The sequence below is a fragment of the Nanorana parkeri genome, unplaced genomic scaffold (genome assembly GCF_000935625.1).
Source record: "Nanorana parkeri isolate BGI_ZX_2015 unplaced genomic scaffold, ASM93562v1 scaffold29, whole genome shotgun sequence".
NCBI lineage: Eukaryota > Metazoa > Chordata > Amphibia > Anura > Dicroglossidae > Nanorana > Nanorana parkeri.
Window position 1 is genome coordinate 2811898 of NW_017306297.1, and position 12481 is coordinate 2824378.

Consider the following 12481-nt stretch of genomic DNA (forward strand, 5'->3'; position numbering starts at 1 on the left):
TTTTTTTTTTTTCCTGTCCTCGCCATATAATTTTGGTCAGAAATAACTATTTCACATTTATTGTGTCATATATATATATATATATAATGTGTATCTATATATGTGTATCTATATATGTGTATCTATATATGTGTATCTATATATGTATCTATACATATATAGAGATACATATACAGATCTATATATATATTCTCAAATCATACATTAAAACAGGGATTCACAAATCCCAGGAGCCCCGTAGCCAATGCTCCTTAAAAATTAGGGGTGCACCAATATTGTTTTTTTGGTTACGAGTACCGATATTCATCTTTTTGTACTTGCAGAAACAGAGTATTGATACCAGTACTTCCGCTAGCATGGAGCTGGTTTCCCTGCCAATCGGGAAGCTGGGCTGCAAGTCGTCATCCATGTTCCCTCACAGCACTGCTGGTCAGAGGAAATCTCCTTCTGCGTGGAAGTTCCGGTATCGGGGGTAAATCTGCACTGATACCAATACTAGTATCGTTTTTAGTGCATCCTCATTAAAAATGAAAGCTGCCTCATCACTTTTGAGTTTTTCCCTAGTCTGGTAGCTGGAAAAGTATCTGTACTTGTACCAAGTAAGGTAATTGCTATCTGCATCCCTAGTCTGTGCTATTTAAATTCCTGTAATAAATAAACAATTGTTCATCATTAGGGTCAGGTTAAGGTTCACATTCAGGAGGTATCAGGCAATACACTTTTGCACTTGTTTTCAGTGGTGAAACCTCCAAGCCTTTAAATAGCAAGTTCTAGGTTCTCAGTACTGAAACTAATGTAACACAGTTTTTGCACAGCTTATTAGCCAATCACTGAAGCAGAGTGAGAAAATTTAATGTTAATATGCCATACTGTGGTGATATTTATTTGTTTGTACCTGATTCAGTAGACAACTTGACGAGACAAATCTTGTGTTTTTTGTGGTGGATTGAGAAAAAGGTTTTCCTTTTTTTTTTTTTTTAATCAGATGCCATATGTTCTAAGCAAAGGGGAATCACATTATTTTTATGAACGTATCTTAAAGAGGTGGTCTAAAAGGAGCATTTGTAAATGTTTTTTTTTTCTTGGCCTATATTGAATTTGTATTAATGTTTTTCAGCTAAGTTTTGTGAATTGCTCCAGTTACAATGTGCCCTAGTGGTGTGTTACAGTTTTAGTCATTCAGAAAATCTGCATTTCTCAAAACATTAGCTTTGTCTTTATTCATGTAAAATGTTGTCTTGATTAGGTCTTGGCTTTAGCATTGCTGGTGGTGTTGGAAACCAGCACATCCCTGGTGACAACAGTATTTATGTTACTAAGATCATTGAAGGAGGTGCAGCACATAAGGATGGAAAGCTTCAAATAGGAGATAAACTTCTTGCAGTAAGTATGCATAACTAGGCTTCTAACAGAAAGATGTCTTGGCATAATTACACAACAATTACATACCTGAATACATAAATGAGCAAATATTACATTGACAACATGTTAAAGCAGTGAAAAGTAAGCGTGTGTGTTAATTATGCTTTTTTTTTTTACACCTTACTGTAGAACTAGGGCCAGACTATGGATATTCAAATATTTACATATTCTTAACAAGCAGCAAATAAAGGTTTAAAACAAATCCTCACTGACATCTGTTGCAGACACTGTAAAGATCGCAGGAGGAGCAATTAAGTTGTCCAGGTTAAGTCTCGGGTGTCTCCCTTTTCCTGTGCACCTTCTCTGTTTACATTAGAGATCAGAGGTCTGCCAGGCTGCCAGGTCAGGACTGGCAGGAGGAGCAAAACAAGTCTGGCCTTCTCTATGTTTACATTAGAGATCAGAGGTCTGTCAGGCTGCCAGGACTGGCAGGAGGAGCAAAACAAGTTGAGGGAAAATTGAAAGTGTCTTTGCTGTAAACTTTGAGTATGAGTACTCCACAGTGCCCGCAGCTACAGAGCTCACTTAGGCCTTGTTTTAAACATATTTACTTCCTGTTAAGAATATGTAACTATTTGAGCATAGCCTGGCCACCATTTTACTTTGTCAGCTTTAAATGAAAAATTAGTACGTAAAAATCAGTTACATTATGTCAATGTGACGAGTGATATTAAAGTTTGGTGATAGAGCTATCCCATCCTATCCTATCTATCTATCTATCTATCTATCTATCTATCTATCTATCTATCTATCTATCTATCTATCTATCTAATCTCCCATACTTAGAAAAGGTTTAAATAAATACCATTATAGGTCTTAATCTGAATAGTTAATCCTCATCGAAAGTATAGCACTAACAGTGACTCTATATGAAATAAACATCACATCACCGGTTGGTAGCAGTCACTGTAAGGTTCCTGCTCCCACCTTGTCTGTGATTTCTCATCAACCTTTCACTCCAGCCACCTTCAAAAACTCTTAAGTAAAGGGAACACATGACCCTACCCCTGCCTCCCACAACTGCAAATCATCAGGGCGTTGGTTAAAGATTTTGGGCGATGGGGTGTGAGCAAGATATAGCAAACAGCTTTGTGAATAACCTAAATTTTAAAGTGGAATTCCAGTCACAATTTTGGAAAGTGTAGGAGAAGTTTTTTTGCTGTCTTTGTCCCTGTTGGAACTACTTCTTTTTTTTTTGGGCCTGCTGTCACTAGGACAAACAGCAGGAGGAATCTAAAATGTTATAGTTGTCTGAAAAAGAGTGTGACGGTGACAAATGTCAAAGGTGAATTTTTCCCTAATGTGTGAGATTTTGTGTTACTTCTGTGTTGAGGTTTTAACCCTAACCCTTCCCCACTGTCCAAGAGTTCTCCATGTTCTTTCTTTTAATTCACCTTTAATTTACCTTTAATTTGTATTCAAATCCAAAAGGATTATTACTGTTTAAAGGATCCCACCCAGTAAAACCCCAATGATGGGCATATTTCTTGATTAGTGTCTCAGACCGTTTAAGTCTCTAATATTGTGTACTTGTCACACATGACAAATGTCTTGAGAGAAAAAAAATGTAAACATCCATCAGGGGTGTGGAAATTAAAAAAAAAACTACTTGTCCAAGGGCTAAAGCGGGGGCCAAATCTACTTGTCCTTCATGACAATCTACTTGTGCCTATACAAAAAAATAGTTTTAATCAAAACTAGGGATGCACCAATACCGTTTTTTTCAGTATGGAGTATGAGTACCGATTTTTTTGCTTTCGGATCTCGCCAACACTGAATACTAATACTGGTGCTTCCGCTGGCATAGAGCAGGCTTCCCTGGTAATCAGGAAGCCGGGCAGTGGGTAATGACATCCCGCCCGGTTTCCTGATTTTCACGGAAGCCTGCTCCATGTTTGGCCTGCTTGATTGTGATTGGCCGGGAAACCTGTTTCCCGGCCAATCAGGAAGCTGGCCGGTGAGTAATGACCAAATTGACCGGGAAGCTGGCTTGATGCCGATTGGCCAGGAAGTCGGCTTTCCAGCCAATCGGCAAAGAGCCGGCTTCCCGGCCAATCAGAAAACCAGGAGGCAGGTCATTACTAGCCGCACGGCTTCCTGATTGCACGGGAAGCTGGCTCCATGTTCCCCTACGACACTACCAGTCAGAGGAAATTTTCATCTCGACGTAAGTTCCAATATCGGGGAAGGTATCTGAGTACTCGCCCAAATACTCTGTATCGGTGCACCCCTAATCAAAACATATTTGACTGTGCTAAATAGAGCTTCTCACTGGTCAGCGCAGTCATCTGACCACGTTGACCAATGAGTGCTTGCAATTTGCGAGCGAAATTCAAAATGCATAGGGGAGGACTGCGCTGGACAGCAGTACGGGGTACAGATAGTGCGGCATTGTTCGCCGAAAGGTAAGTATAGCCAGGGGGGTGGCGGTTTGGGAAAGACGGGGCCAGATTTCATCGGGTAATTTTATTTTTCCATATTACCTGGGAAAATGAACTTACCCGTTAATGCACATTGTGTGTGTGTGTAAGAGAATTCTGCTGCCTGGCTACCACCATTGAATGGCGGAGGCAATGTCAAAGCGCATGCAGAATGTCCTACGCATGCGTTTATTTGCATGCAGATGAGGGGGGTAGCGGGGTTGGTTTTAATTTTTTTTACTTTTTCATATTTTATTAACTTTTTTTAATAACTTTTTTTTTTTTTTAATTATTTACTTTTTCCACGTAATGTTATTCCGGTCACATAGGGGATTAAATTCCCCCCTGTGATGGTTTGGAGGTGACCGGTTCTCTTTATGGAACCTGCCCTCCGACACAGAACAGATGTTCTGTGCAGTTCCTGACAGCCGAGACAGGTGGCGCTGTGATTACAGTGCCGCGGTCTCGGAGAACACACAGAGAGCCCCGGGCATCGGGCGATAGGAATTCCACACCCCTGATCCATGTAGAAGGGTACAGCTGAATGATAAATAATCTGCTATGGAAGCCAGAAAATTGTTTTGGTTACATACCTGAAAAGAAGACCTAAGTGAATCATGGGCTTGCTTTTTTTTTAATCTCAAGGTCATCTACGTAATGCATAAACCCCAAACTCTTTTTTGCTATCTTCTTGCGCCTAAGCATACTTCTGTAACTTACTCCTTCCTATTTTAGCCATATTTTAGACCCCCGATTTTCGGCCGATTTGTTTTTAGGTCTCAAAACCCATCTTATACGCCGGCAAATACGGTACTATACTTGTCTGAGAAAGACAAGTGTAGTAGCTGCTGGCATGTGCTGTTGTCGGCTTGTGTTTTTGTGAAGGACAGCTCTGCTCCCAAGCCACTGCCATTTACACAATATGAGCGACCAGCTACTACTGTAGTCATCTCCTCCAGAACTACCTGGTGGCTGTGGGAAGTTGCAGGCTTAGTCTGTCAACAGTAGCAGTGGAGGTACAGCTACAGAATGGAGAAGGGGCTGTGGGAAGTTGCGGGCTCAGTTTTTTATCTGTACTAACAGAGCAGAGTAAGCATGGCTGCACAACAAGGAGGGCTGCCGATGTTCCGTCTACAGCATTCAAAGGAGGTAGCGGTCTGTATCTGCCCGCCCCTTCTCTTCTGTGTGCTGTAGGTCAGAACTGCCATCTCCTTGCTCCAGTGTAGTCAGAAAGCAGTGGGGTTAGCTTTCTGACAATGCTTCTAAGAAGCCACAAAACCAGTTTTTAACAGGGACAAGTGCTAAGTGCACAGGGTCCTCTAGTGGGCAATTTCACAAAAACCTGCAAATGTAGGTAGTACATTGGCCCATGTGTATCATTCATTATAAGCCATATTATTTCAAAGCTTCCGTACATTCTGCATCAATATAATGGCAGAGAGAATGTAATTCTGTTTGGTTAGTTGTTTCTATTGTAACAAACAGCTTGCTGGACCACAAAAGACAGTTGACTTTATCTAGCTGTTATGTGCAGCTCTTTTGTCCTAACCGGGTTCAAGGCCATGTGAAAGAGACAGCAGAATGTCACTTAGATCCATCATGCTCAGTGAGCAGCGATTTTTCTTTGTCTCTTGGGTAGTGTGCTCCATTTAGGCTTTCCAAAATTGAAGTTGTGCTGAAGTGAAAAAGGTTGTTGGGTTTGCAGAGAAAGATATTCCCTAGTAGAACCACAATGATTGTTTACAAATATGACAATGAGTGGATAGTATAAAAACATAGTATTTTTCAGTATGTCGTATATCGGTAGACTAGCCTTCAGGAGTCAAAAGCTTACATAACTTTTTTTTTCCACCAGTTCTTCAATAAAAAAAAAATATAGGTTTGACATGCTATATAATTACCTTGTCATCAATCTTCTTATCTTCCAGGTAAATTCTGCGTGTTTGGAAGACGTTTCTCATGAAGAAGCTGTGACTGCTTTAAAAAACACATCAGATTTTGTGTATCTTAAAGTGGCAAAACCTACTACCATGTTCATGAATGACAGTTATGCTCCACCAGATATCACCAACTGTGAGTTTCACTCTTTCTTAATGGCACATTGAACTAACTTACCACATGATGATCAGTTTTTCTTTCCTGCTTGTAATGTTGAAATTTCTTAATATAATACTAAAATATTTTGCAGAGAGCATTTAACTGTTCCCAGACTGCCATGGAAAATTGTTCAGTCTACTGTGCTACAGCTAAATATGTTTTGTGACCCTTTATGTAGAAAACCTAATTATTTGTCAGTATTTTTGCAGACCACGGCTAAAAGCTGGGCCATCCAAATATAACAGCACAGAGCGCCAGCAAACTAGCCATCAAAGAACATCCAGCCACAAAAAAAGTGTATGGGTACCCTCCAGAATTTTCAGATCTTCTTCCTTCAGGATATTTGTACTGATAGCAACATATTATGGTCTTTAAAGTAGACATGTAACAAACTTGGCCAATTCAGAGTGTGGGAATATGCAGGAGCAGAGAGAAATGCATGTGAAAATCATCGGTAGTCTATGGGATATAGACAAGTCAAGCTATAAGCAAATCTCAGCTATGCCTGTAAATTTGTTCTCCCAAGCCTCCATATTGGTCCTTAACTACCTCCGGGCCGGCCGTAGTAAAAAAACGGCCGGCTGGGAGCTCTCTAGATCTGAGCGGGCGTCCTTAGACGTCCGCTCAGGCACGCCGCCGGGAAATGGCCATTATTTAAAAACAGGCAGCGATGCCTGTTAAGCCAAAATAAAGCTCTATCTGTCCCTTAAAAATAGTATAAAATTAATTACAGTACAGCGTTGCATGACGGAATAAACGTCAGTCAAAGTATCGCAGCGCTGAATACTGAAAAATGGCCTGGCCAGGAAGGGGGTCTAAACACCTGGTCTTGAAGTGGTTAAAATGGAACTTGCGCTACAATTGACAAAAGACCGCTTATTTACCAAGCTCCACCTTCGCCATGCCAAAATGCTGCCTTACAAAAAAAAACTTGCAGTTAAAATGAATATATTTACTTTTCCCCCTCTCTTGCTTGCAGCACCTACGCAAGGGTGACATCCTTCCGGCGAGATCCCAGGGGATACTGAGTAGACCAAATCTAGCTAAAAGACAGATTTTGGCTACTCTGCATTCCTGGGATTGCCCCCAACAGTAAAGTAAACAATAAAAAAAGGTTAGAAAAAAAAAATGATTTTCGGTCTGAAAATTCCATTTGCACCACCTGTAGAAACCTAACCCTAAAAATGTCATACTTCATCTTAATTTTTCTTTTTAATTGCAGGTTATTTGATCACACTTTTTTTAATATACAGCTTAAATTTAGTAGTCTGTACAATTTTGATTTCAATAGCCTTATTGTTTAATCCTTAGTGGCTTCTTGTATTCTGCCATTGGCCTCATTCTCCCTGATATTTGTGAGTTCTATTTAGCTTAACCCCTTCGTGACTGACGACGTACAGGGGCTGTTTAAACAGACTCCCGGCGACTTTTGCCGCCGGGAGTCTGTTTAAACTTGTAAGTCTTTGAAAACATGAAAAAAAAAAATTATACAACTCGTGTAGTATGAAAATTACCACACACAGTTGTGTACTGCTAAATCATTTGGAAGCTTCATTATTTGTAATCCGTGCTTAAACTCTCGCCTTTTCAGCTTTTCACAAGCTGTATACATTTTTAACGTAGCACTTACAAATATTTGTTGCTGGGTACTATTTTTTTCTTGCTGTAGTTGTGTGCTCCTGAATATGTTGCTACTACCATTTACATTGGTTTAGGTCCTGTTCATTAACAAATACATGTCCAGAAAAACTGTAACAGACCTATTGTGAATTAAAAATGTTGTTTTATTGCAGCATATTCTCCGCAAGTTGATAATCATATCAGTTCACCCAGTTTTCTTGGGCATCCATTACCTCCCTCCCCAGGCCGATACTCTCCTGTCCCAAAAGGAATGCTTGGAGATGACGATTTAACACGGTAGGATTATTTTGTGCTCTTTAATGTAAATGTTTTGTGTTCGTGTTTTATTGCTAAATAAAGGCATGCCTAACGCCAGGCCATTATAAATAGGGAAGCAGGTTGTTTACCACGACAGTAGAAGTATTTTTTTTCTGAAGATATGGGCAAACCACATGATTTAACAGCCTTTGAACGTGGGATGATTGTTGGCGCTTGGAGCCATGGAGCGAGTATCAGCAAAACAGCAGAATTCGTTAAATGTTCAAGAGCAGCTGTTAAACAGCCTTTGAACGTGGGTTGATGGCGCTCAAGCCAGGTGAGGAATGGGGGGGAGGGGGGGGGTGTTAGGTGTGAGTAGGGATTGCTGTGCATCGCATATGATTATATTCGGAGTGCAGGCCTTACATGCAGCGACTGTCACCTGATGATTACCTTGAACAAGTGACATTTGCTGCTTGTAAACACCAGTTTAGGGATTCCTGCTGCAGGAAAATTCAAGTTCCTGATGCAGATATCCCTGATGGCACCTAAACTTATAGGTGTGAATATGGCCTTATTTTGTGTGTGTGTGTTTCTGGTTGTGGGGTGTGTGCATTTGTGTGTGTGCGCATGTATTTCTCTGTGAGAGTGAATGTGTGAATCTGTTGGTCCTCTGTGATTTAAAATTAAAACCTGTGGGGGGAAAAAAACAAACACGCACACACTGACACTGCGCACATGTATACATACTGATATGACACACACAGAATCATCAACACACATACAGACATCACTCACAAAAATCCTGACAATACACAAAAAGCATCACAAAAAATATATACTGATATTGCATACCAAGAAACCATTGCAAACACATATACTGACATTATAAACACACACAGACTGGTATCGTATATAGTTACATTTTATTTTGAAGTATGAAATTTGGCAAGCGACTCCCATGGGAGAAAAAAATTTGTCCAGTGGCCTCCCAAGTGAATGGAGTTTGAAACACCTGCTCTAAGTCTTAAATAAAGCAATGATGTCACTTACCTAGTAATACATTTCTTCCATATTTCTTTTTCTTTTTTATTCATAGTGAGCCGAGGAAAATTGTATTACATCGAGGGGCCACTGGATTAGGCTTCAACATAGTTGGAGGTGAAGATGGTGAAGGAATCTTTATTTCATTCATTCTTGCAGGAGGCCCAGCAGATTTAAGTGGAGAGCTCAGAAAAGGAGATCGTATCGTTTCTGTATGTTTGCTATGTATATATTTTTCTTCACACAGTGACATCATGTTACAGTTCTAGTGATTTAGTTTTTGAATGATGTAGTGAGGCCATGAAGTAACTGTGCAATATATTTGCACATACCACATTATATTTCATATACAGTATATACTGTATTATATATTTAACAAAAAATATTCCTGCCACAAGATGTCACTATTGTCCATTGTTTGGTTTTATCTAAGAAGGTGTGTGTATGTATGTATCATATATATATATATATATATAATATATATATATATATAGTGTGTGTATATGTACATATGTGTATATACATACATATGCTTTCTAATACTGACCTATATGATATTTTTACATTCAAATACTCCCCCTTACACATAACCACACCTTCCTTTTTATAAATTGCAATTCTGTGGAGATGGCCTATTTAAAGCCTGTGCACGCTTGGTTGGGTAGACAGAGAAATATTTTACTCATTGATTTTTAGAGCCAGAAACATGGTGGTGAACGGGACTTCAGAATGCATTAAAACTTGCCCAAGGGCAGGGGATAGCAAGGGTGTAATTCACAAATAGAAAGTAGATCAATGTGACAGGATAGCTAATATAAGGAAAAGCATACTACTTTGCTGGGTTTTTTCACATTTGAAAGTGTTGGAGAGCCACTAAATTAAAATTGTGAGATGTTTTATAAGAAAGAAAATGTAACTACATTCATTCTAAAATATGTATTTTTAAAGCATCTTCACAACTGAATATATTAGAAATTCTTGTGACACAGTGAAGAGTGTTCTTTCCAATCTAATAGCGGACCTCCTCCCATGTAATCTTGTAGAAAACTACCCACTGTGTTTTTTGTTTTCTAACATAACCAAAACATTATACATGCACAACTGAATGACACAAATATAACATATCTTTAAGCATTTGTCTTAAGTGAAACATGGGGCCACCATCGCTGATCTTCTGAAAATGTCTGATGGTGCTGTCGTTTGGGTTCAATGCTTTCAGAGTAACTTATCTGGAACAAATATATACTTTAGAAGTTCTGGCTTCAGAGAGTAGAGCTAGAGCCTGGCAAAAAGCTTCTCCAGAAGGAGTTCATCAGTGGCAGCCTATTTTTTTTCTGAATGACCTTTTTTTTTGTAAGAAGTACAAATGTATAGTGCAGAAGTTGTAAATGCAGCATGCAGTTTGAATTTTCAAATACAAATGATAAATGGTAGCTTGAATATTTCTGTTCTAACAGGTTCCTTTTAATATTAAATTCAGGTTTCGATGGGCAATGCATGCATTCCAAAAAGGAATTCTTAGTGCTTCATGTATGAAAGTTCTGCCGCGCAAATGCCATTGGCACGGCACAAGCTCCTCTAGATGGTGCCAATGAGTATAGCAAATTCCTATAATCAGCACCATCTAGGGACACTAGTGTTGTGCGAATTGCATCAGCCGGGCACAAGTTTTATATATGAAGCCTTTATTGTTTGCTGTTAAAATGTATACAACTTCATAGCAAAGTTGCTAGGTGTATTTTAGGCTTTAGTCCTGCAGTATTAAAAGGATTCAGTCAGTGCTCTTGAGGTAGAAGTAGAAGTACTTCGAGGTACACATACCTGCCACTTCTGCCATGGCTGAATCTCAATCTTTTCTTGCTCGCAAAACAGCACTTCTGATAGTTCTGAAGCCTGCCTGTCCTTACCTACTGTCTGCACATTGGTATTAGACAGTGATGTGCCCATCACAATCTTGGACCAGTAGGTATAAACAAGGATTGGACATAGCGGCTAACTTAAACATTACCTGGAAGTGTCAACGCGTTGCCTGTCAGAAGGGCTCAACATTTTATCTGTCAGGTTTGGGAGGCTGCTGCAAGTATGTGCAACTGTTGCCACACCCACCATTATAAAGTATTCACTTTTTGATGCTGGCAGACTTAAGGATCATATTAAGTTCCTGGGGTATACAAGTAAAGAATTTGATATAATATATATTTATTTAGAATGGACCGGAAATAAAAAGATTTGCTATAAGAGACATTTTAGTTAGTGGCTAAGCAGGATCCGTATAAATTTGATTTTTGTCTTGCATACCTCCTGAAAAATAGCAGTGCTGGTATGTGAGGGTGCCTTAGCACTCTTTTACCTACAGCCTCATAACTGTATATGTGCGTTTAAGGCACTTCTGCCTCTGACGGCTATTTCCAAGAGGTTTGGAGTGAGGTTTGGTATTGTCACTACTGTGCTGCTCACTGTTCTCCTTGCTGGATGGTCTGTCATGAAAAAGAAAAACCCTGTCTCTACCAAAGTTGCCTCCACAGAGAAACACAGTGGCTGTGTATGACAAACAGTACACTAGACTACTACAGTTCTTGGACAACTTCTATGACATAAAGAGCATATGTGCATTTTAAACAAGGAAATTGCCTTTGCATATTCATTCTTTTTTTTCTTAAGGTAAATGGTGTTGATCTCAGAACAGCCACTCATGAACAAGCAGCAGCAGCTTTGAAAAATGCTGGCCAAACTGTGACTATTCTTGCACAATACCGTCCTGAAGGTATGCAAGTTTGTTTTTTTCCTTCTTCCTTACATGTTTCATGTGTAATACATTGAATATTTTTAGATGGCAACTGCTTAGGGTATATGTTTCTGTGTCATAGATTTGGTCATTTAGTTAGTTACAGTTACTTTAAAGTGTGTCATTTAAAAACATATATGGCTTCATATTTACGCTCAAGTCATCAGAAATTAATGCTATACTTGTTTATATTGCAAGTCTACAAGGATCATCGTTCATTTAATTACTGTCTGCAAAATGCAGTATTTTAAATTTTAGATGCAATTTTGTTTCTGAACATAAAAGAAAAGCAGAAAAACCTGTAACATTGTTTTTCTCTTGAATAAGGGACAATTGGGTTATACTGCTGCCAAAGGAGGATTTAGACACTGGCAAACACAAAAAAATGGAGGCCAGTCTGGTTTAACCCTTCCCACACTCAGTATGCCTTAAGTTTGTTTTGCTACTGCCCTAATTGGATGGACACCTGGATCAGAGTATCCTTAGCAATAGCTTTGGAAGCTGTACACGGATCTTGCTGGAGCAAAGATTGCAGGGGCTGCCTAGGATGTAACCTTCAGGCATGGGAATCTGCTTGTGGCACTTTCATGACCTCTGTGTACTGTTTGCCGCGTAGCGCTATCCAGGTCCAGAGCCATGAAACATTCTCTGATGCAACCCAGTCTCTGAAGACTATTATTGAGTAAGCTATGTGGGCTGAGCATCGGGTGCTACTACATTTATTGGATCTGTAGAGTACCAAAATGACCCTCCTTATTTCTGTTGGTTTCCACAGAAAGGATGAACTGCAGAGCATATAAGTGCTTCATTACTAGCTGGAATGTAGTGTGCTGCC

At 39.5% G+C, this 12481-nt stretch overlaps 1 protein-coding gene across 19 annotated transcripts in view; it reads left to right on the forward strand.

Moving 5' to 3' along the window:
* Nucleotides 1–12481, forward strand: part of DLG1 (discs large MAGUK scaffold protein 1) — a 155422-nt gene that overhangs the window by 99659 nt on the left and 43282 nt on the right. For all 19 annotated transcript variants that reach the window (XM_018567392.1, XM_018567423.1, XM_018567431.1 and 16 more), the window contains 5 exons: nucleotides 1247–1383; nucleotides 5771–5915; nucleotides 7733–7856; nucleotides 8917–9073; nucleotides 11523–11625. In XM_018567392.1, coding sequence (XP_018422894.1) covers nucleotides 1247–1383; nucleotides 5771–5915; nucleotides 7733–7856; nucleotides 8917–9073; nucleotides 11523–11625 — 666 coding nt within the window. The remainder of the gene's footprint in view (nucleotides 1–1246; nucleotides 1384–5770; nucleotides 5916–7732; nucleotides 7857–8916; nucleotides 9074–11522; nucleotides 11626–12481) is intronic.